The sequence below is a fragment of the Sorghum bicolor genome, chromosome 2, assembly GCF_000003195.3.
Source record: "Sorghum bicolor cultivar BTx623 chromosome 2, Sorghum_bicolor_NCBIv3, whole genome shotgun sequence".
NCBI classification, from domain to species: domain Eukaryota; kingdom Viridiplantae; phylum Streptophyta; class Magnoliopsida; order Poales; family Poaceae; genus Sorghum; species Sorghum bicolor.
The window spans coordinates 3,102,727-3,125,195 of NC_012871.2; the positions used below are offsets into that span (position 1 = coordinate 3,102,727).

At 42.8% G+C, this 22,469-nt stretch overlaps 3 protein-coding genes across 5 annotated transcripts; 1 reads left to right on the forward strand and 2 right to left on the reverse strand.

Annotated features, from left to right (window-relative positions):
• LOC8086408 (light-harvesting complex-like protein OHP1, chloroplastic) lies at window positions 342–1,563 on the reverse strand. Of its 3 annotated transcripts, none has more exons than XM_002461410.2 (4): window positions 1,281–1,563; window positions 985–1,130; window positions 753–875; window positions 342–639 (listed from the first exon to the last, which is right to left on the reverse strand). In XM_002461410.2, exons 2-4 carry the CDS (start codon window positions 1,126–1,128, stop codon window positions 571–573), a joined length of 336 nt encoding a protein of 111 aa, XP_002461455.1. In that variant the 5' UTR covers window positions 1,129–1,130; window positions 1,281–1,563; the 3' UTR covers window positions 342–570. The 3 variants fall into 3 exon arrangements, with proteins under 3 accessions (XP_002461455.1, XP_021308040.1, XP_021308041.1); XM_021452365.1 differs by having other exon boundaries at window positions 973–1,130; window positions 1,281–1,441; XM_021452366.1 differs by having other exon boundaries at window positions 973–1,199; window positions 1,281–1,439.
• LOC8079929 (photosystem I reaction center subunit psaK, chloroplastic) lies at window positions 1,611–2,386 on the forward strand. The gene is made up of 2 exons (XM_002459302.2): window positions 1,611–1,856; window positions 1,983–2,386. The coding sequence occupies exons 1-2, from the start codon at window positions 1,704–1,706 to the stop codon at window positions 2,223–2,225; spliced, it is 396 nt and encodes a 131-aa protein (XP_002459347.1). The 5' UTR covers window positions 1,611–1,703; the 3' UTR covers window positions 2,226–2,386.
• On the reverse strand, window positions 11,753–21,496 carry LOC8086409. Its single transcript, XM_002461411.2, has 24 exons — window positions 20,885–21,496; window positions 18,970–19,041; window positions 18,370–18,413; window positions 18,177–18,288; window positions 17,908–17,979; window positions 17,427–17,489; window positions 16,981–17,058; window positions 16,809–16,901; window positions 16,601–16,720; window positions 16,330–16,413; window positions 15,900–16,115; window positions 15,762–15,809; window positions 15,215–15,469; window positions 14,858–14,955; window positions 14,512–14,756; window positions 14,137–14,205; window positions 13,999–14,063; window positions 13,618–13,787; window positions 13,454–13,532; window positions 13,104–13,359; window positions 12,697–12,742; window positions 12,378–12,486; window positions 12,212–12,274; window positions 11,753–12,085 (listed from the first exon to the last, which is right to left on the reverse strand). The coding sequence occupies exons 1-24, from the start codon at window positions 21,479–21,481 to the stop codon at window positions 12,005–12,007; spliced, it is 3,135 nt and encodes a 1,044-aa protein (XP_002461456.2). The 5' UTR covers window positions 21,482–21,496; the 3' UTR covers window positions 11,753–12,004.

Genomic DNA, 22,469 nt, shown 5'->3' on the forward strand with positions numbered 1-22,469 from the left:
TTATGCTGCAATCCCACACAACTTTCTTTTTGGATATTATTATTAGTCCTACTTGGACGATCAGGAAATAGGGGCAGAGAATGCACGACTAGAGGAAGAGAAGCAAAGGGAGAAAAAAAATGGCATTCCTTAATCCCTTCGTGACTTATTGATTCCTTGACTATTGAATCAAATCTAACCATGATACTAAAAATTGGATGTTGGCCTCTAAGGGCCTAAGGTAGCGATGAAAAATTAAGTTAGTTCGAGAAACTATTAAATTCATTTCCCCTTCGGCATGATATGCCATTGAACAAATTGGTGCCGGATTGAACTTGGTGAGGTTAAACCCCCCCTGAAGATATCTGATCTTTGCTTTAATTTCTCAGAGTATAAAAAAAGCAGCTCATTAATATACTGATCTTGTAACGTACATCCGGATATCCATATGAAAATGGTTATTAACAAGCATATATAGCTGCTGAAACTCTCCCAAATATCTTTGCGGAAGTAGTTGACAGCAAGTGAAATCCTCATCTTTGGCCAACAATACACCACCGTACCAGCACATGAAAATACCATGGCTATTAATTAAAGAGGAAGGTCCAGACCCTTGCCCACCTCCACCCCAATCATCTGAAGAATCCCCTTGTTTAGCACCTGAAAATCAAGAAGCCGATCCAACCTTGAGAAACGAAGTCAAGTACACGCAACACACCAAACATCACATGTTTTTGTGAGGATAGATAACGTAGTGATTTTTCCTTCATTACCAGCTCCACAATGAAGGTGCCGATGAGGCCAATCATGCAGGCCCTGGAGTTCCAGATCTCAGCAGTCTGGGTGAACCCCAAGAAGGGCTCGCTCAGCTTTGGCTGCACCCTGGGCACTTCAACCTGAACAAACACAAACAGAAAATGAACACCTGATAACTAACTGTAGATAGACCACTCTCTTTCTTGATCAGTTTTGCAGTTACCAGAGAATGGACACCTGATAACTCACCCCTGGAGGAAGCTTTGCAGCACTCACTCTCAGAGCAACGGCTCTTGCTGGTCTTGGCGATGGCAGGCATGGAGCAAGCCTGTTGCGGCAGAGGGGTCGGTGAGCCGATAAGCATGGTGCGGAAAGAGCACACTTTGCTGCCATTGCTGGGATTGTTCATGTAAAGCCCGACAGTTTTTACAAGAAGTTAGAAGTTACCAGACACCAAATCAAAACTGTTAAATAGCTAGCTTGAGGTTAGAGTTTGGGAACTCGGTTTCACACAGCAGGAAAGAGAGAAGAGGATGTGGGAATACCTGGCGGGCGCTCTTCGCCGGCGAAGGTGGCGTAGGAGGGCGGCGGCGGCGGCGGTAGCCCACCAGCAGCTTGGTTCACACAACTCCGCGGGACCAGCAGCTGTAGCTCTCTCTCAGTCTCAGGCTCTCAGCTCGACACATTGATGGAGCAAGCAACGTGAGAGGACGAGAGCAGTATCTTATCCGTTCCGATCGACGTGGCAGCTTCCGTGCTCTAACGAGGGGGCGCCACGTCAGCAGCGAGGATCCTGAGCCTATCCATGACCATGAGTGGCCGCTGCAGGCCACGACCTGCCCCTTGTGGCCACAAGCTTTAAGGCCCTTGCGCTTGCGCTCCCTAACAAATCACGCCTGAAACACCCACCACACACACCACTCTGCACACACAGACCGACGACGACGACGGCACAGGCGCCATACGAAATGGCCTCCCAGCTCTCCGCCGCCGTGCCGCAGTTCCACGGCCTCCGGGGCTACGCCTCGCCCAGGTCCGTGGTGGCGATGCCGTCCGTGCGGGTCGGCAGGAAGAGGTCCCAGGGCATCCGCTGCGACTACATCGGCTCCGCCACCAACCTGGTATGTATATATATATATATATGTGTCAAATATATATAACAGTTAGAACCGTAGTCGGACACGACGACTCGACGAGTAGTGAAGCTCGATGACGACCGGCCGATCACTGATGGATGGTATATGCAGATCATGGTGACGACGACGACGCTGATGCTGTTCGCGGGGCGGTTCGGGCTGGCGCCGTCGGCGAACCGGAAGGCGACGGCGGGGCTGAAGCTGGAGGCGCGCGACTCCGGGCTGCAGACGGGCGACCCCGCCGGGTTCACCCTCGCCGACACGCTGGCATGCGGCGCCGTCGGCCACATCCTCGGCGTCGGCATCGTGCTCGGGCTCAAGAACACCGGCGCCCTCGACCAGATCATCGGCTAGACGATCCCTACGGTTGTTCTTAAGCTCTGATGAAGCTCACAATCCTCGATCGCGCCGCCGCCGCCGGTGCATATGCCTATGTAACGTGCGTGCGTGTGTGTTTGTGCGCGCATGCCATGCGTACGTCTCGTTCCAATGGACATAGCTCTTGTTGCTCCTCTTGCTGGCTTGCATGAGATTCCATTCCAGGTCATAGTTCATAACTGAAAAAAAAAAGAAAAGAAAATCTCACACAAGTGCCAACTCCCTAAGAGGAAGCAGCTAACGGATGGAAGGCATACCCTAAATCTATTGGGTTGGGCTTTGTGTGCCATACAGCCCAGTGAAATCACGTATATGGGCCAAACAGCCCAGTAAAATCACGTCTGTGGGCCGGGCCACGGCTCTAGAGCAAAAATTGTTAAGGAAAGACACTGCCAGCTTCCGTTAGAGAGATGGCTCAAGACATCTCATTCCACGGTTTGAACAGAGGAAGTACATTCCCTTACTCTCCTTTCTTGGGCCTTGTTTAGTTCCCAAAATATTTTACAAAAATTTTCACATTCCCCATCACATCGAATCTTACGGCACATACATGAAGCACTAAATATAGATAAAAGAAATAACTAATTACACAGTTTATCTGTAATTTGCTAGACGAATCTTTTGAGCCTAGTTAGTACATGATTAAACAATATTGTCAAATACAATGGAAGTGGTACTGTTTATATTTTGCAAAATTTTTTAGAAGTAAACAAGGCCCGTTTTGATTTTCTAAATCTATTGTTCATCCATTCATAACTGAGGCCTTGTTCAGTTGGAGATTTTTTTTGGTTTTAGGTACTGTAGCATTTTCGTTTGTATTTGACAAATTTTGTCCAATCATGGACTAACTAGACTCAAAAGATTCGTCTCGCAAATTACAGGTAAACTGTATAAGTTGTTTTTTACTATATATTTAATGCTTTATGCATGTGACGCAAGATTCAATGTGACGAAAAATTTGAAAATTTTTTAGAAACTAAACAAGGCCTGAACTGACATGCATCCATGATTTTTTTTTTTTTTTTGCTCGCGCAGGAGAGGCATCAGAAGGTTATAGGACTGCAGTGTCGATCGTTTTGTTGTGAAACCATGTCTCCTCTGAAGAGACACCTTTTCATCATCTAATCGGTGATCTCATCTGGTGATAAGATTAGCAGTTAGCCTAGCAGTTAGCATGCCATCCGAAGGAGCATGTCCTTTGGCCAATAGCAGTTGCTCTTCCTCAAACACCAAGGAGTCACGTCCGTACGACTACCAAGAGACGTCCGTACGACGTGATCTCTCACTTGTATATAATCTAACAAGATCAATGAAAGCAGCAGTTGTTCCCAAAATCTTTGTTTCATTTACATTACACTTAACACGTTATCAGACACGTTGCTCTCAGGAACTGAGGAAGAAGAACAACGAACAGAGGCAATTCATGCCTCTGTACCGACCACCGGTAAGCCCTATGGCGCGAATCAATGTCGATTTACCTTCACATGTTGCTCGTGGATTGTTCTTCGCTCTTCGTCACGTTGGTGGAGTGCGTCGTGGCCCGATCCGTCACCACGGCCACCATGGACAGCGCCGCAGTGTTTTCGAGCGTCTTGGGCCTCGTCTCCGCCGCACTGCTGCCCATGGCCATGGCCATGGTCCATACGGCCGCATCTTCGACTCCGCTGTTCGTGACGTCCGTGCAGATGTTCGCCGTCGCCGTTGGTCCCCGATCCGTCGTGGCCGCCTCGCTTCGCCGCAAGATCGCTCTCTGCAGAGCCAGCCACCGTCTCCTCGCCTTGGCGCGGACGGTGCCGGCCCCAGCAACACGGCGCCGCCCGCTGTCGAAGTCGCGGCGCCACCAGTCGTCGAAGCCCCGATGCCGCTTGCTGAAGCCGGGCCCTCGGCTCCACCTCCGGCGAGCGCGGGCCTCTCGGCTCCTCCTCCGCCCGCGACGCGCGCGGAGGCCGCTGCCCGCATGAAGGCGCAAGCCCTCCCGGGTCCTTCGGCAGAGACGCTGCCGACTCCGACGCTCCGGCACTTCCTCGGCCACAAGACGGTGGCAGTAGACCAGCGCCCTGGCCTTCGTCGCACCGGCGCCCGGAACCCGGCAGATCTTGGCCTCCCGAGCGCGGAGGTGCTCAACATGGGGACCTACGGCAGCGGCTTCTACTCCCCTGATGAGGGGGAGTCTTCTTCGACTTGAAGATGGCGAGCACGGGCAGCGCAGTGGAGGGGAGCAGCGAGGTGATTTTGCGGCGGCAGAGTATTTCAGGCGAGCAACGGCGGCGGCCTCACAAGCAGTGGTGTGCAGTAGGGTTGTAGCCAACTGCTGCTCGTCCACTCCTAAAAGGCCTGCGCCCTCACATGGGCCAGCCCAAGGCTGACGTCCTGCAGCACCCTCTCGTCTCCTACTGTGTGCACCCGATGAGTCATACTGGCCCAAAATGAACTTGGATCATTTTCCATTTCCTATGGCCGGCTGGCTTGTTACCTTTTATGTTTTATTTATTTTCAACATAAATTCGCATGAGACTCTGTTTAGTCCCTAGTAGTTTTATGTTGTAAATTTAAAAGTACAATATGTTGCTGTACGATTATTTTAGTCATTGTCTTTAGCAACAAATATGTACTTGTGATACTTTATATTGTTATAAAATATCTGTTTGTGATATTATTCAAAGTGTTTGTCCCGGTATGAATGACAAATCCAATAAATAATATCCTTGTTATTGTGACCATGATCTTGCAATTATTTATTTATTTCGCAATCGATCATTTTTTTATTTAAGTTCCTTTACGCTTTTAACTTTAAAGCACTACGCGCTTAAATAAAGGATGCGACAAATTATGTGTAATTTTCTTAACAATTATATAACACGCATGTTCTAGAGTCGTTTTGTTGGCCACTCCACAAGGTAGCACCATAGTTGCTACTGCGGGATCTACACTAAGCAATACTTAGTGACTATCCTCAACGTGCGTACCCAACATTACCCCTTAGAACATTTGGTCTACATCTTTTCACAAAGATGACTACCATTAATTTGCATCCCTATTGGCCATACACAAGGTAGCACCATTGTTGCTACTGTGGGATCTACACTAAGTATACTACTTAGTGACTATCCTCAGCGTGCGTACCCAATTCGTTTGCAAATTAAACTAAGGTCTACATCAATTCTTGATGACTACCTTCAGACGCGTTATACAATTTGCATAATTAATTGGCATCTACTATTTACACATAATATGCCCAATTAGAGGTCTACACCCTTTTTTTGGTGACTACCTCCATTGCTTTATTATGCATATAAGAATTTTACACCATTACCGATACAAGATTTATCTTGTTTTTATTTGCATCCCATAATTACAACACACCTCAACATTTTAATAACTTAAAATGTTTCGATGGTTTTTATATCATGTAGGATTAATGACTGTCAAAGAGTTTGAATTACTAGCTCTAGACGGCCACAATTATCCCACATGGGCTATAGACATAAAAGTTAGTCTTTCGTCCCGTGGACTTTATCGAGCTGTGTTACCACCCGAAGATGGGGTTGCACCGCTTGAAGATCAACACGTTTATACAGCTCTATACCTTATTAGGAGCCACATTCACCCTGATCTTAAGGCTGAATATTTGTTGGAAGAAAATCCACACAATCTATGGACTTCACTTAAGCAACGCTATGAACAGCAAAAGGCACTTGTCTTGCCCGCGGCCAACTATGAGTGGACGCAACTTCGCTTACAGGATTTCAAAACTGTGAGTGACTACAATCATGCTGTCCATAGGATTTGCTCAAAATTGCAATTCTGCGAGAAAGAACCTACAGATGCGGATAAGATAGAAAAGACTTTGTCTACTATGCTTCCCTCTGAAAGGATTCTTCAACAACAATACCGTGAAAGGCGTTTCCAAGTTTATTCAGAGCTTATCCAAACTTTACTTGAGGCCGAAAAACATTCTGAACTTATGGTTTGGAATAATCAGCAGCGCCCTGTTGGGTCTGCTCCATTGCCTGAAGTACATGCATATACTCAGAATAAACCCATGTCTAATGATAGATCTAAAAAGAACTATCAACAAGGAAACTCCAAGAAGGGTAAAAACAAACGCAGACGCAAGAAGCCCCAAAAAGGTGACTCCAACAAAGGTAAACCTTACAAAAACGGTAAGAACATTTCCAAGAACAGGGATGATAAACCTGTGTGTCAAAAATGTGGTTGTTATAACCATACTACAAAGAAATGTCATACCCCAAGTCATCTAGTTGATCTTTACTTAAAGTCTGTGGGTCGTGGACGAGCTGCACCAGGACAGAAGTATGAAGCCCATTTCAATCTTCGACCTGACACTACCAGGGAAGAGGCTGGTTGTTCGCAACAAGTTCCCGAGGAACCAAGCAACAACATCATACGAGGAGGCGAGGATCTTGCTGATACAGGGAATATGATCGTGGAATATGCATCCAACGACATATTTGGAGACTTTCACTAGGTTCCCAATCCCTTAGATTCTAATGTCTTTATGTTCTAGTGATTGTAATAATAAACACAATTTATGTCCTATGTGTTGTAAATATTTAATGATGCCATCACTACTTAGTTTGGATATCCAATAAATGTATTGTACACATTTGATATTCAATAAATAAAGTATGTATTCTATATATTATCAGAGAGTTTTATATCAAATTCTTTATTTATATATAGTTTCTACGGGGGTCGATCTGATGGAAGAGGAATTATGCCTAGTGGACAGCGGTACCACTAATTCTATTCTTAGGGAAACAAAATATTTCCAAACTCTTACTAAAAGACAAGGAAATGTTTTGACAATCGCTGGGCGCGATGCTACGATAATTGGTTCAGGTCGTGCTATTATCGTACTCCCTATGGGTACCCAAATTACAATTGAGGATGCATTATTGTATCCCGATTCAAAGCGTATCTTATTAAGTTATAGAGATATCCGTCAAAATGGTTTCCATATAGAAACCCTTGCTGACAATAATGAGGAAATTCTCCTTGTTACTAAAAACAATGGATATGGCAAACAAATTGTTGAGAAAATTCCCTCTTTTCCGTCCGGATTGTACTACACATACATCAAACCCGTACCACATGTTGCGTATAAGGTAATTTTCCAGAATGTTGATGCATTCAAAACTTGGCATGAACGCCTTGGCCATCCTGGAGTAGGGATGATGCGGAAAATTATTAGCAATTCAAATGGTCATGAGTTAAATACTGCTAAATTTCCGAAATCTTTAGATTTTATGTGCACTTCATGCGCTACAGGAAAATTGATCTTACGTCCATCGCCCGTCAAGATCCAAAATGAGCCACTAAAATTTTTTGAACGCATTCAAGGAGATATTTGTGGCCCCATACAACCAACGTCTGGACCGTTCAGGTATTTCATGGTTCTAATAGACGCATCTACTAGATGGTCTCATGTGTGTCTTTTATCCACACGTAGCCATGCTTTCGCAAAAATTATTGCTCAACTTATTAAACTTAGAGCACATAATCCTGAACATCAAATTCAATCAATTCGAATGGACAATGCTGCTGAATTTTCCTCAAAGGCTTTCAATGATTATTGTATGGCTTTAGGAATTCAAGTTCAGCACTCTGTCCCATATGTCCATACACAAAATGGTTTAGCAGAATCTCTTATTAAAAGAATTAAACTCATTGCAAGACCACTACTACAAAATTGCAATCTACCAACTTCATGTTGGGGTCATGCAGTCTTACACGCTGCCGACTTAATTCAATTGCGTCCAACTGCATACCATGTTGTCTCCCCATTGCAATTAGTACGTGGAAATATGCCAAATATTTCCCATCTGCGAAAATTCGGTTGCGCTGTATACGTACCGATCTCACTACCTAAGCGTACCTCTATGGGTCCACATAGGAAACTTGGTATCTCTGTGGGATATCAATCCCCATCGATAATCAAATACCTCGAGCCTCTTACAGGGGACTTATTCACGGCCCGGTATGTTGACTGCATATTCAATGAGGACCATTTCCCAGCATTAGGGGAAGATTTCAAGTACCAAAGTGAATGCCAGGAAATCAACTGGAATGCCCAAGGCAATTCCCCCTCAGATCCACGTACTCAAGAAACTGAACAACAAGTTTAGAAAATCATAAACTTGCAACATATTGCAAATAACCTGCCAGATGCATTTACTGATTATAAGGGTGTCACTAAATCCTCTTATCCTGCTCGCAATGCGCCCGAAAGAGTGGAGGTACCAATAAAAACCATTCAACTCCCACTTCCAAAGAAGAGGGGGAGAAGTACGGCCGCTCCTAAGGATAATGCTCCAAGTAAGCGTCCAAGGAAATCGAGAGGTAAATCCTCCAAATCAGTAAATCCAAGCCAACCTCAAGTTGGTAGACACCCAATAGTGGATAAAAATCCAACACCAGGACCAAATCCACAACCCGGATCAACGGTGCATCCAAATTCTGATCCTGGGACATCGGAACACCCTGACTCCATAGTTTTGGGAAATGTTGAGTCAAATAATGGGGTGAAAGAAATTTCCATCAATTATATTGATTCTGGAGAATCATACGATCGTAAGACTACTGTTGTAGACATGTATTTCTCCGCAGCAATTGCAGAAATCTTTCTCAATGATCCAGATCCTAAGACCATGGCAGAGTGCAAAAAGCGCTCAGACTAGGCTCAATGGAAAGAAGCAATTCAAGCTGAGATAGCCTCGCTTACTAAAAGAGGGGTATTCACAAAAGCTATGCCCACACCCTCCAAAGTCTTTCCTGTAGGCTTTAAATGGGTTTTCGTCCGGAAACGGAATGAGAACAATGAGGTGGTGAGATATAAAGCAAGGCTCGTAGCACAAGGGTTCACGCAGAGACCCGGCATTGATTATAATAAAACTTATTCTCCAGTAATGAGTGGAATTACTTTCCGATACTTAATATCATTGGCAGTTCAAAATCATCTATCTATGCAGTTGATGGATGTGGTGACAGCATATTTATATGGGTCACTTGATTCGGACATATATATGAAGGTTCCCGATGGAATCCAAATTCCGAATCCAAACGCAAATCGTAACATGTATTGTGTAAAACTACAAAAGTCATTATATGGCTTGAAGTAGTCGGGACGAATGTGGTACAACCGACTGAGTGAATTCCTTTTAAACAAAGGATACACCAATAATGATGATTGCCCATGTGTTTTCATTAAGAAATCTCAAACGGGATTTTGTATTATATCTGTATATGTTGATGATTTAAATATCATTGGCAGTCCAAAGGATATAGAAGAAGCACGCAAACATCTAAAGACGGAATTCGAGATGAAGGATTTGGGAAAGACCAAATATTGCCTAGGCTTACAAATTGAGCACCGTCCTTTAGGGATTTTAGTGCATCAATCAGCCTATATCCAGAAAATATTGGAGAAATTCAATATGGATAAATCATACCCTAATAAAACCCCGATGGTTGTTCGTTCGGAAAGATCCATTTAGACCACGGGATGTTGGGGAGAAGACGTTGGGACCTGAAATCCCATATCTCAGTGTCATTGGCGCACTTATGTATCTTGCAAATTGCACCAGGCCTGATATCGCATTTGCAGTGAACTTACTAGCTAGGCATAGTGCGGACCCGACTCACCGTCATTGGACGGGAGCAAAGTGTATCCTCAGATACCTTAATGGCACAAAGGATCTTGGTTTATTCTTTACGAAAAATCATGATCCCAATATGATTGGCTATACAGATGCTGGTTACTTGTCTAATCCTCATAACGGAAAATCCCAAACAGGATTTGTATTCCTACATGGAGGTATAGCTATTTCATGGAAGTCTTCTAAGCAGACTCTGACAGCCACCTCTACTAATCATTCTGAAATTATTGCTCTATACGAGGCATCACGAGAATGTGTGTGGCTTCGCAGAATGATTAACCACATACAACAGTCATGTGGTATTGGTTCAATTGAATCACCAACAATTATCTATGAAGATAATTCTGCTTGTGTTACACAGATGCAAACAGGTTACATAAAGAGCAATATCACTAAGCATATTGTTCCTAAATTGTTTTATCCCCATGAATTACAAGAAAGTGGGGAAATAAACATCTTGCAAATCAAGTCATGTGATAACCTCGCTGACCTATTTACTAAGTCCTTACCGACTTCTGTGTTTCAAAAATTGGTACATGGAATTGGTATGCGGCGACTTCGAGATTTGCCAGAATCAGGGGGAGACATCTCCTAGACGCCACCTGTATCAGCATCATATTATACTCTTTTCTTTCACAAATTTTACTTAAAAGGTTTCTTGTTAAAGTTTTTAATGAGGTAATATTAACATAAGCATGTGTCATATTTTCTATTTTCCCCACCAGGGTTTTTGTTGGAAATATCAAAGACACACATTGCCCTCCCAACTCATCCATGGTTTTTCCTTGAAAAAGGTTTTTCACGAGAGTTATTTCAAGAGGCAATACTTATAGTATGTCGTCATATTTTTCTCCTGATTTTCCCACTGGGTTTTTATAGGAGTTTTAGCGACATATCTCTTAATATAGCTCCTCACATTTTTCCTTATCGGTTTTTAGAGGAGTTATCTTTATGTCGTATCTCCAATATTTTTCCCCACAAGGGTTTTTAATTGGAATACCAATGACATAGTGGTTTGTTTAAATCACACAAGTATATGCTACCTTCTCCTTGTTTTCCTATAAAGGTTTAAAGGAGTTTTATAGCATATCAATATATATACATATTCCTCAGTTTTTTCCCATAGGGTTTTTCGAGAAATCCAAGATTACAGCTACATTGATCTTAAGAATGATTCGATCAAGGGGGAGTGTTGTGAAACGATGTCTCCTCTGAAGAGACACCTCTTCATCATCTAATCGGTGATCTCATCTGGTGATAAGATTAGCAGTTAGCCTAGCAGTTAGCATGCCATCCGAAGGGGCATGTCCTTTGGCCAAGAGCAGTTGCTCTTCCTGTACTCAAACACCAAGGAGTCACGTCCGTACGACTACGAAGAGACGTCCGTACGACGTGATCTCTCACTTGTATATAATCTAACAAGATCAATGAAAGCAGCAGTTGTTCCCAAAATCTTTGTTTCATTTACATTACACTTAACACGTTTATTATGTTGGCTCTGGTGCCCGGTGTTACCTTTTGCAGTAAATGCTACTAGTAGTAATTGGTGTACCAATCACTCACAATATTCAATAACCAACGGCGTTGTGATAATCTTGGCTCGCAAACTTAAGGGAGGTTTCACGTGTCAACGGTTTTGATCAGAATCGGTATCACCGTGCCATCGCTGCTGGCCCCACAGGCCCCGGCCGGTGAGGAGGTGGTTGTTGGGTTGAGGTCAGCAGCTGGCCGATTCTTTGTTTGGTTTGACTGAGGAGTTGCTTCTGCTATGCTCTTCCGTGCACGACCGCACACATGGCAACACAAGAGCTAAGCATGCCAGCCTATGCAACACAAGAGTAGTACATGTTTATATATTTTTCATCCTTTGATTTACATTGCCACAATGCCACACGTATGTCGCGCTCACTCGAATTGTTAAGTTCAGTAATGCTGACGTCAAGTAAAGATAACCAAGCCTTTCAACAACCACCTAACAGTAACAGCACCTTCTCACAATGACAATGTTGTCTGCTTTACTGATACAGAATCAAACCGATGCGCGGTACAAGTAAAATAAATAAATGGCTGACTGAGCTATTTCGCCCTTGTAAACGCCAAATCCAGAAGAGTGCGGAAAAACTTGTGAGGGTACACGGGAGGTTCCTCTGCGAGTGCCTGCGATTGATTGCCACCATACCACACATTATTGTCATGATAAGTTTTGCTGCTGCTGCTGCTGCCACAGCAACAAAACAGTGGGCAGATAATACAGTTTTTCTGTGACCCCAGCCCTTAGCTTACTTGGTGGATCAGCACGGTGGATGGAGTCATTCCAGGTACAGTGTTGACTTCGATCAGCAGCACCTGCATGCAGGGCCAAGCATCAATCATATTGGGAACGAGGCGGCTAAACTTACTACCACAAAAACTTTCATCTTCATTTCAGCACAACATTTTGCATTCATACCTCCCCGCTCCGCACGTTGACAAATGCGTCAATGCGCGAGAAGCCTTCCAAACCTAGAGCATTTGCCATCATCTCGATACTCTTCTTGCACCTCTGCAGAGCATCCTCGCTACAAAAGGCAAGCCAAAAGATATGCTCACAAATGTTACTAGTAAGGCATGATGCTGAGATGAATCTGGGGCAGCTGGTGTGGTGGGTAATGCCGGCAAAAACAGAACCAACATGTGAGTAAGCTTCTAGAATCTAGATTCTGTCTAGTTGAAAATTCTACTATTATTTAAAAAAAAGGAGGGGACTGGGAACAGTCATGAATAAGTACCCCATAATTGTTGCAGGAGGTGGTGTCAAGTTGATTCCAGTGCCACCTAAAAAAAAACACCTCAATCATGTTATGAGAGAAATGGCTGAGGCCCTGAGGGCCCAGCTATAAAACTTAAACATATATAAGCTAGGACAGACACGGTTAGCTATATTGGGTTTGGTGCTAATAACGATATGGACAAGGCACACACGATGTTCTACAACAAATAGTTTACCCTCATCTGTCCCAAGTCAAAGTTCACCTCAATGGCATATTGCATTTCCATGCCGTGCCAACAACTATTTAAACAAAATATCAAAAGACACACTCCTACAATAGCAACTACTGGTACAACTTTATTTGTGAGATCATAAATAAATAAATAAGGAAAATAGTACAAACTACAAAGTATGCATGATACTTACCTTGAAATTTCTCCTCAAGAGATAAAATATCACCACTTTCTTTCACTGTGATACTTGGATTTAACGAGTGCATTTCTCCACGCTTGCCAACTACACCAACAGTAATTTCAAGCCAGTCATTTTCACCCTTCCATACCAGATGGCGGGCACTACCATTCCCCAATTTATTTGAAATGATAATTTCATCCGTTTCAATAAAAGGCTCAAATATTAGTGACTCTGGAGGAGGGACTGGCATCTCAATTACGCCATGTGCCTATAAAATATAGCTTAAGTTAAAAGTGTATCTGATCACTGGCATACATAGTTCCTCAATTGGCACAAAAACATGGTTAGGTTGTCTTTGGTACCCTGGACAGGCAATTAGCAGGCAGATGCTGAAACTTCCTCCTCAATGCATTTGTATAGACTTCTAGGTCCTTTGGACAGCTGAAAATAGATAGTGTTTTCTTACGAGATACATCACCGTTAAATAATTAATAAAACACTGGAGTAGAGTTAAGTAAATGCTTACCACAATCTTGCTACACCAGTTGAGCACCCATCACGAGCTGGTTTCACACATACTGTTTCTGTTCGTAGTTTTGCTTTAAGTTCATTCCAGATATCAACAAGAGATGACTTCAGTACTTCTTCTGTTGCTCTTACATCCTTAGGAATGGTATGGACTCCATAACTAGCAAGCTACACAAGTACCACAACTACTGTTAACTTCTTTGGCATGGTCACAATGGATAGAATTTTTCGGTGAGCAATGTTGTGTTATTAACAAATTGATTTAAGGTGTTTGTGTCACAGTGACATCATGGAATATCATTCTATATTCATGCTAGGAAATCAATATTTAAATACCCATAGGAACCCATAAAAGAGTAAAAGTTACAAAGGTCCATACATGGTCAACCGCAAGTGAACTTGCAACTTTGTCAATGCATGTTCTAGAAGCTATTGGTCCTGGTCCTGCATGACAAGAGCTTTTACATTCTTTAGTTTGGCAACATAAAAATACTCTCTATATAAGCTAAAAGTGAACCTGTGAAAGGAACTCCTGCAGATTCCAACAATGTCTGAATGGTACCATCCTCTCCAATGCCACCATGCACTACATATAACACACAAGACATGAACACCTAAGAAAAAAAAGAAACAGTAAGGAACAAATGTATATTATAAATGCAACAGTCAGGCGAAAGGCTCTCCATCTGGAATAGTGTCATTACTAATTATATGCTTGGTTTAATTTAAGAAAAGGAGCAATATTATTGGATAATTGGCATTTGACAGAGTCCATTGATTCCAGAAATATTACATGCAATGCATTTCTGATCGTATTGTTTTGCAATAGTTACAACATTATACATTAGCGTGCATAGAAGCTCGACTAGATTAGTATTGTTTGGAAAAATACCTGCTATAAAGACTACAGCTTCTGTTTCTTTTACATGGTCGATCCACTGTTGCAGAGAGTATTTGATAGGTTGTTCATAAGCAATGTCAAAGCCCGCAAACCAATCATGTTTGCTCAATGCTGGCCCAAGTTCATTCATTACTTGATCACGCAAACGTTTTGTCATTTTAACTCGTTCTGGCTCAGTTGCCTCAACACATGCAGCATGAACTTCTTCAGTGGTATGTCGTAACACTAATGAATATCTGCCACATAGAGTACGCCAAGTTTAGTCATTTTACCAAGTAAATGTTACGGTGCATAACTACAATATTATCCAGAAGATCCAATGAGATGCAACACTTACGGCAACGTCCAGACTTCTCTTGAAGTGTCACTGAAAACTTGATCATGGGATGAGAAATATCCATTTGCAGGAGCGAGCAAACATGGTGTCACGTCAAGCTGAAAGCAACAGAAGTTAAAAGAATCTAAAATATCGATGCATGAAAATAGAACATAGCTACGTAGGCAACAAACATGGTATCGTATCATATCAAGCTTAAAGCATGGCATGGTATGGCATACAGATTCAAGACAATGACAACAAATTCTAGACCAACATGGCCAGAAAATTTATAAACACAATGTGGAAGCACCAAGAAATGAGAATAGAAACACAATGAATATGCAAAGTCAATTGTTTTAAAGCAAGAGATCTCACATCATCAAAACCTTGGAGATTAAGCCAGACATTGGTACCACTCATAAGTGATACTTGCCGCTCTGAAGTGTCCCCTCCGAAGATCACAAAAACCTTCTGTCTTGATGTACCTTTGTGGATTGCTCCTATTTGTTTCGATGGTTGTAGTTTTCTGGACAAAGCGGTCCAAGCGTTATTGCATGGAACAAGAGAAGGGAATCGCGAGCAAGCATGCTGAACAACTGTACGGAGGATTCGAGAGTGAGAGAACCCAACCTGAAAAGTGTTGTTTTTGGTTCTGAAGTTAGTAACGAAATTAAGCATTACGAGCACAAGAGTATTTGCATGATACTTACTTTATGTAACAGCATGATAATGAGTATAAAAAACCCTTAGCAAAACTAATTTATACTGCATATCGTACCAAAATACAAATATCCTCAATGGTTGACAGTTTGAAGAAAAAATGCACAGATAGCAGGGATAATCATGTATGCTATTCAAATAAGAATTTCTCCAGAATCAGAAATGCCAAATTACAATGTGTGTGATGCCATATTATTATTACCGCTGAAGCTTGTTGGAACAAAAAGCTGGTTTGCTCCATCCCACTTATCTGTTATAGAGAATACAACAGGTATCATGCACTAGAAACTGCAAGACATGATCCAAACTTGAGAACAAAGAGCAACAAGAGTATGCTCACCAAATTAATATCCGTGAAAAGAACAGTTCCATACTTGGTATTTCCAAATTTTTCACTATTTTCAGCTGAGGATAAAGAAGCAACAGGAGAAGGTAAAAACCAACCATCTACCCTTGCATAGTCATGCAGGCCAAAGCGACGAAATAAAAGAGAAATCCCTTGTCTTATACAATCGATCACCTCTGCCGGAAAACGTGGAGGCGAATGATAAGCAACCTGGGAAGAGATCAATGAACGCTTTAATTGATTCTTGTGTAAGAAAACCAGGCTTGTGAAAAAATTGAATTATTTGACCGAGGCCTTGTCACAGGAGGTTCTATAAGTTTGTTTCAAATGAATCAGAAGGACTTAAGCAGAGATCAACATAAAGGAGTCGATAGTTTTGCATTAAATGGCCCCTAGAACTTGTATTTTAGTCTGGGCTATATACCTGTCGACTTGGAAGGTACTTCTTGCGGTAGTTAAATATTGTGTCCTCATCGGTATCACTACTGTTGGAGTACTGAAGCTCAACCTGTAAAAGGGAAAGGAAATAAAATAGGTTAATTCAGGCTCTCTAACACATTTAATTTAAACTTACCAATAGATAACAGCATATTTCTTTTGTCCTAAGAGGACCACCCAGAATATTTGGTCAAGTTGCTAAATGTCTCCAGCATGACAGAATACGAGAGAGAAGCAAACGAAGATATGTATCATACTTCTGTTGGAAGCAGAACAACAGGCTGACTGTTGTTAGCAGTCCCAACATCAACCACGATGGCTGTAAACTCAGTGCCCCCTTCAAGGAAAACTTCTATGATAACTTTATCATCAATTCCCTGTCAATTAGCAGAAATTTCAGGTCTCAAAATTATTACTGTGTTTAACCTGAATGATTCCAGAAGTATAGTAGAAAGTATTCTGCACCTCTGAAATAATTTCCTCAGCTTTCTGGGCAGCGTCATTCACACCATAAGCAACAACCACGCCAATGCTTGACCCAGCCCTTGTAGGTTTGACCTGTTCAAGCACATCAGAAGTTACCTCTTCACCAATCCAACCCTGAAAACAATCTTTAAAGTAAAACACTATCACTTACAATCACTTTGCCATTTTCTTTGTTCAGATTGACAGTTTTGAACCATGCCTCTAACTCTGGCTTGGCCAACTTGTCCTTCTGTTTTGTCATAGACACAATTGCAGGATACATGATCAGATCACCAAAGAAGAGCAACAGAATTAGTAACCACACTCCGATTTTTTCTTAGCTATTGTGGTAATATTGTGACAGACAAGAAAAATCTTTTGTTCCTTTTTCCAAGCATTAATTAAGATTCAGTCCACTGGAAGGTGGCAGAATAATTAAACCAAAACTTATTTTCAGATATATGTAGCAGAAAAAAGCATGGTGCTGATTGCTGAAGATTCAAAAATTTTGACTCTCAATGCCTGTTTTTAAACAAAATTACATATTATGCTCATTAATAAATATAAAGATAGTGCATATCACATTAAGGGCACTATGAAATGACAAACAAGCCTCACCTCCACAAGAAAGTTTGGCACTGTTAAGAAACCTTGTGCATTGAGCTCGAGCGACGCATTATGCTGCAGCCATGTTCAAGACTAAAATAAGGAACTGGATAAATGGATCCGCTGACATTAAATGAAATTACAAGTTACAATAGCGAAAAAAACAAGATATTGATGCCCACATCACATTTCACATAGCATCTTTAGAAGATTGTACATTGTAGCAATACTTCTGCTCACTGGATAACATTTCATAAACTCCACTTGCTCAATACATGGAACATTTTTTCCTAGTAAATTCCACATTATCCATAATCAGCAAACAAGTTTCACGGATACTACTAGAACACTTTCCCATCAATTCAGAAAAAAGCTGGGGATGGTACTGAATAGTGGGCTTGCATCTAAGTATGCAATTACATAGAAGGATGGTAGGGAGAAGTCGATGACATATCTTGTCAAAGAGCAATTTTGAAACAAACATACAATGTACCTTGTCAAAAGCACGCTCGCATTCCTTAGAGGGTGTCCCAACAAATGGAACATTTGCTTTCTCCAAAAGCTCCTGAATATTTCAAAGAGATTGTGAACATATGGATGTCAGACCCACACATATTAAGTTAACAGGTGAGTGTGTAAACAGCGGTCAACCAAGAGCCATTCAAACACTATAGCTAGTGCAATGGCAAGTGAAACGTAGAATCAACAAGCACAAATCGATATCTTTTCCTTGTAAACCAGATTTCACTGGTAAAAACAAACCTGAATGCCACCATCTTCACCAAATTTCCCATGGATCACTGGGAAGACAATGTCAACATTGATGGCAAGATGCTCCGCAAAGTCAGATAAGGAGTCAAATCCTTGGGCTAAACTGCAGAAGTGAAGCTTCAAAATGAAAAAATTGGAATAGTAATATTAGCAAGGAACAAAAATAAGCTGTTGACTGGCTTACCTTTCAAGTTTGAAGTCAAAATCCGAAGGCGTGTTGGAATATAGCTGTTGGGCAAAACATGTGAAACAGTTATTTTACTCTGACTGAATATGAGTTCATAAAGTAGGAACTAGCAACCGAAGTACATGCCTCAAACAACTTTATGAAGGATAAAAGGCCTTGCCATTTGGGTACTAGTTTCAGCAGAACAGAACATGCAACTGTTAACCCAAATTCGAACAAGCGAATCCTTGTCTTATTACACTATTACAGTATATTGAAATGGGCTCAAATAAATGTAACCATCACCAGTGGAGGTGCATAAATCCATATAGGCTGAGCACCTTGGAATGACACAAAGCTTGAGCTGGCCACAGGGAGTTGTAAAGCTAAGAAAAGTTGAGGCAATTGTAAAGCTAAGCTGACCAGAGCTTGATTCCTCGATCAGGGATTCAGGGTCTTCTATAAATAACAAACAAGCAACTAGGGGCAGTTGCTATAGAAAAAATAGTGGGTGACCAACTCAATTAAAAAATGGCACAGACAGGACAACAACCAGAGTATATTCAGCTTATATTATATATTATTAACAAACAAGAGAATCCAAGCACGTGAGGTCACCTGCGCAGGAGATATCGCGAAGGCCTTCATAGCAGAGTCAATGTAGTAGCAGCGGACCACCAAATCCTCTCCCTGCATCGGACGGACCATGATATTTATTATATATCATGATATTTTTATGATTTGGTGTAGTCATATATTTTAAGAACTCATCAACATAGCATAATATGAAAGGAATTCAGTCCTTGTTCACTACAAATAGATACTCAAGAGAAGTTTGATGTTAGTTTTAATTAAAATTCTTATATTTCCAGGTGCACTTATCAGAGCATCTTACATAAGGTTCATAGTGCCATCAGAGCACTGTTTTTCTCATTCAGTTTGCCTGGAACAGTTCTGCAAAGGCATCTAGATAAAAGCAATAATTATTAGGTGTCAACTCTCATGGGCGTCGGGGTTTTTTTATTATTATTATTATTAGTATGCCTTTGAAGCTAGTCTTACAGCAACATCACTTCATTGTGAAAATAGTGTCAACTTGCTGCTAGGAGACCAATTTGTACATTTCTTTGGTTGCAGAGCTGCTACAGATCTATCTTGTTTTTCTATAAGGTTAACGAAGCGGCATGCTTTTCCAGTCAATGAGTGCTAATTCATTACCCTCAAATCACAGCTATGAATAAGGTTAATGAAGCGGCATGCTTTTCCAGGTAATGAGTGCTAATTCATTGCCCTCAAATCACAGCTATGAAAGATCACTCTGCAGTATCGCCAAAGGAAAGATACCATGGACGCAGTATACATATTCACATTATTATTAGCATTAGAAACGGTTGATGTTTTTCTCATGAGAAAACTTGTAACCTTATGTAGGATGTGCTCTTAAGCTGAAGATAAGACATTGTTATCAGCAATTAGGTTATCATATTTGAAGGTGTTAACTTTTTGCATGATAAGACCAAGCTGCTTGTTTATATTTGGTTTACATGTTGTCGGTCTTTTAAAATTTCATTTTCATTCGGATATCAGTGCACACATTGTGAGAATTTAGTTTCTATTATTAGGTCTGTATAGACATGGAGCACCCTTTTACTTATTTGCAGTATGAGACTGGCCACAATGTGGTGTTTGGGCGATGCTTGAATGAGGAGAGAGAGTACCAGGCATCGGGTATAAACGTTGTGGCTGTCGATGCTTACTTCCAAAACACATGAGCCGAAGCATGTAGATTCACCGGTGGTTGGAAGATTAAAAAATTATATCTCAAGTGCAGACAAACATCGAGAAGGAAGGAGATGATATTATGGTTAGGGTCCACGTGCATGCAAACATCGGTGCCTACGCTGTGGGGATTAAAAAGTGCAAGCATCGGTGCCTGGTGTCAGGTATAATTTTTTTGTTGGCATCGCTACATTGTGCACAGTCTTGAGGCTCATAGATGTGCAGCAAGCCGCCAACCTTGAGCCTATTGTTCCCTGATCACAACTCTGAATCCCATATTTCAGTTTTTTTTTCTGTTTATATTTTACTTGAAGACAACTTCAAGTTTCTGTGAAAGACATGTTTTTTTTTTTTTGACACAGTTTTATCTTCCACTGATTTTTTTTTTCAGTTATACTTATTTTTATATTATTTTTCTAGCAAATTTGTGTAACTCAGCCCGCAGCGTAGACAGCAACGGTAGTTTGAGCAGAACCGGAACGGACAATCCAAGCATATCCCAGTTATCCCAAATAACCATATGGAATCAGGGGATTAAACAATATATGGGTGGAAGGGGATCGGGTGGGAGGGAGGGATCAACCCAATCCCCTCTTGGACTGTGTCACGCGTGGGATTTGCCGCCAAGTTGCCAAACGAAGCCTAACGCGTCGCTATGTATCCGGTCAAATTCAAACCCGCGCGCCACGAACGGGCAACGGTATCAGACTATCAGTATGAACAAGCGAGGCGAGACAGACGCGGGCACACTGACCTGGATGTGATCCAGCACGGAGCGCGCGGAGTTGAGGGAGACGCCCCTCTCGCCGGAGGGCCCGCCGCAGATGAGGCCGACGCGGAGCGGCCTCCCCTGCTCCCCCGCCTCCATCCCGCGCTGCTCGTGGTCGGACACCACCGCGCGGAGGCGGAGCGGAGCGAGGCCTCGCGCCGCGGACGCGAACCCTAGTGGCGGGGACGAGACGAGCGCGCGGAGGTGGCGAAGGGTCGGGGAGGAAAGCGGGGCCCGGGCCCGGGGCAAGGGCAGGGGCAGGGTTTGGGGACGCGACAGCAGCATGCGATATGATGCGGTGGGAAGGGGATGGTGGAGGAGGGGGGCGGGGCCGGCAGAGGCGAGCTGGTGCGCCGTCTGCGCGGGAGTGGGAGTGCGGGAGAGCGATGTGAAGTGCGGAAGTCGTGGTGCGTGCCCACATCCCTTTTTGTAGCGGAGGGGGAGGAAGCGGCCGGCGCCGGCTTGTCGTCTTCCCCTGGCTGCCTGTGCGTGTCTATATCCCTTTTTTAGCGGAGCGGGAGGAAGCGGCCGGCGCCGGCTTGTCGTCTTCCCCTGGCTGCCGACCGTTGGGAGCGATGCCATGACCGCTGGGAGCAGGCCACACCAAGGGGCAGCCGTGCGCCGTGGCCAGCAGTAGGGCTCTCTCGCACCGTGCCGTAGTACTAGTAGGGGGCAACCACTACCGGAGCTCGTCGGTGCGGCTGTGCCGCACACCGGCGGCTCCGTCGCACTCGCACCCAGGCCGCGCGCCGCGTGTGGAGGCGGCCTCGCCTGGGCCCGCCGGCGCACCACCACGTCGAGGGACAGGTAGAGATCGAGAGGAAGGTGAAGGGGAGGCACAGGCGAGCTCGGGGACGGAGGCGCGGGCGGCGGCGGCGCATACGAGAGGAGCGGAGACGGGCGTGGGAGGGAGGGCGTTTCTTTTTTTTTTTCCTTTTTTTTTCTCGCTAGGTAAGTGCCCGTGCGTTGCGACGAAAAAACACTTGTGTATACATGATATATTCAGCCGTTGCCACACAAAATCAATTCAAACAAAATATTCTGTTAAACTTTATGGGGGTTCTTTTGTTGTATAGCATCATACACATGTATTTGTTCAAATAAAAATGTAGCATCACTTGCATGATTCCATGATATCATAGTAATTGTACAAGAGACCCAATGAACACTGTAAACAAGTTCTGCTACATCAAAGCAAACAACAGTTTCATAATATAACTACTTATAATGAACAACATCACTTGTCTGTCTAATAATTATTACCTAAAAAAAGTATACAACAACTAATTATATGTATTCTAAGATGACTTGCAATTACAATTATAATATAACCATGGTTATGATATACTGATAATCTTTTATATAACTGAAGAGAAACGCTTCATCCATGATTAGCTAGTCGTGCACCTGCAGTAATTACAATAAGAATTTTTTTCTTTGATACCAGCATTGTCATCTAGAAATTTTGTCCTTTGCTTTACTGCAAGTAAGAGAACAAATTGCTTCAAACCTAGCCAAATTATTATGAATAAAAACAAGTGAAAAAACATGTTTGGAACTGAAGTAAACC

Bases quoted from the DNA above. Each gene is read 5' to 3' on its own strand.
- LOC8079929 (XM_002459302.2), top strand. From the start codon at position 1,704: ATGGCCTCCCAGCTCTCCGCCGCCGTGCCGCAGTTCCACGGCCTCCGG. The intron at 1,857-1,982 runs GTATGTATATAT...TGGTATATGCAG, and splicing joins TCGGCTCCGCCACCAACCTG to ATCATGGTGACGACGACGAC.
- LOC8086409 (XM_002461411.2), bottom strand. From the start codon at position 21,481: ATGGCATCGCTCCCAACGGTCGGCAGCCAGGGGAAGACGACAAGCCGG. The intron at 16,116-16,329 runs GTATATAGCCCA...ATCTCTTCCCAG, and splicing joins AGTACCTTCCAAGTCGACAG to GTTGCTTATCATTCGCCTCC. The intron at 13,360-13,453 runs GTACCAAAGACA...TATATTTTATAG, and splicing joins CTGCTAATTGCCTGTCCAGG to GCACATGGCGTAATTGAGAT.
- LOC8086408 (XM_021452365.1), bottom strand. From the start codon at position 1,128: ATGGCAGCAAAGTGTGCTCTTTCCGCACCATGCTTATCGGCTCACCGA. The intron at 876-972 runs GTGTCCATTCTC...GTGTTTGTTCAG, and splicing joins CTCCAGGGGTGAGTTATCAG to GTTGAAGTGCCCAGGGTGCA. The intron at 640-752 runs GTAATGAAGGAA...CTTGATTTTCAG, and splicing joins GCACCTTCATTGTGGAGCTG to GTGCTAAACAAGGGGATTCT.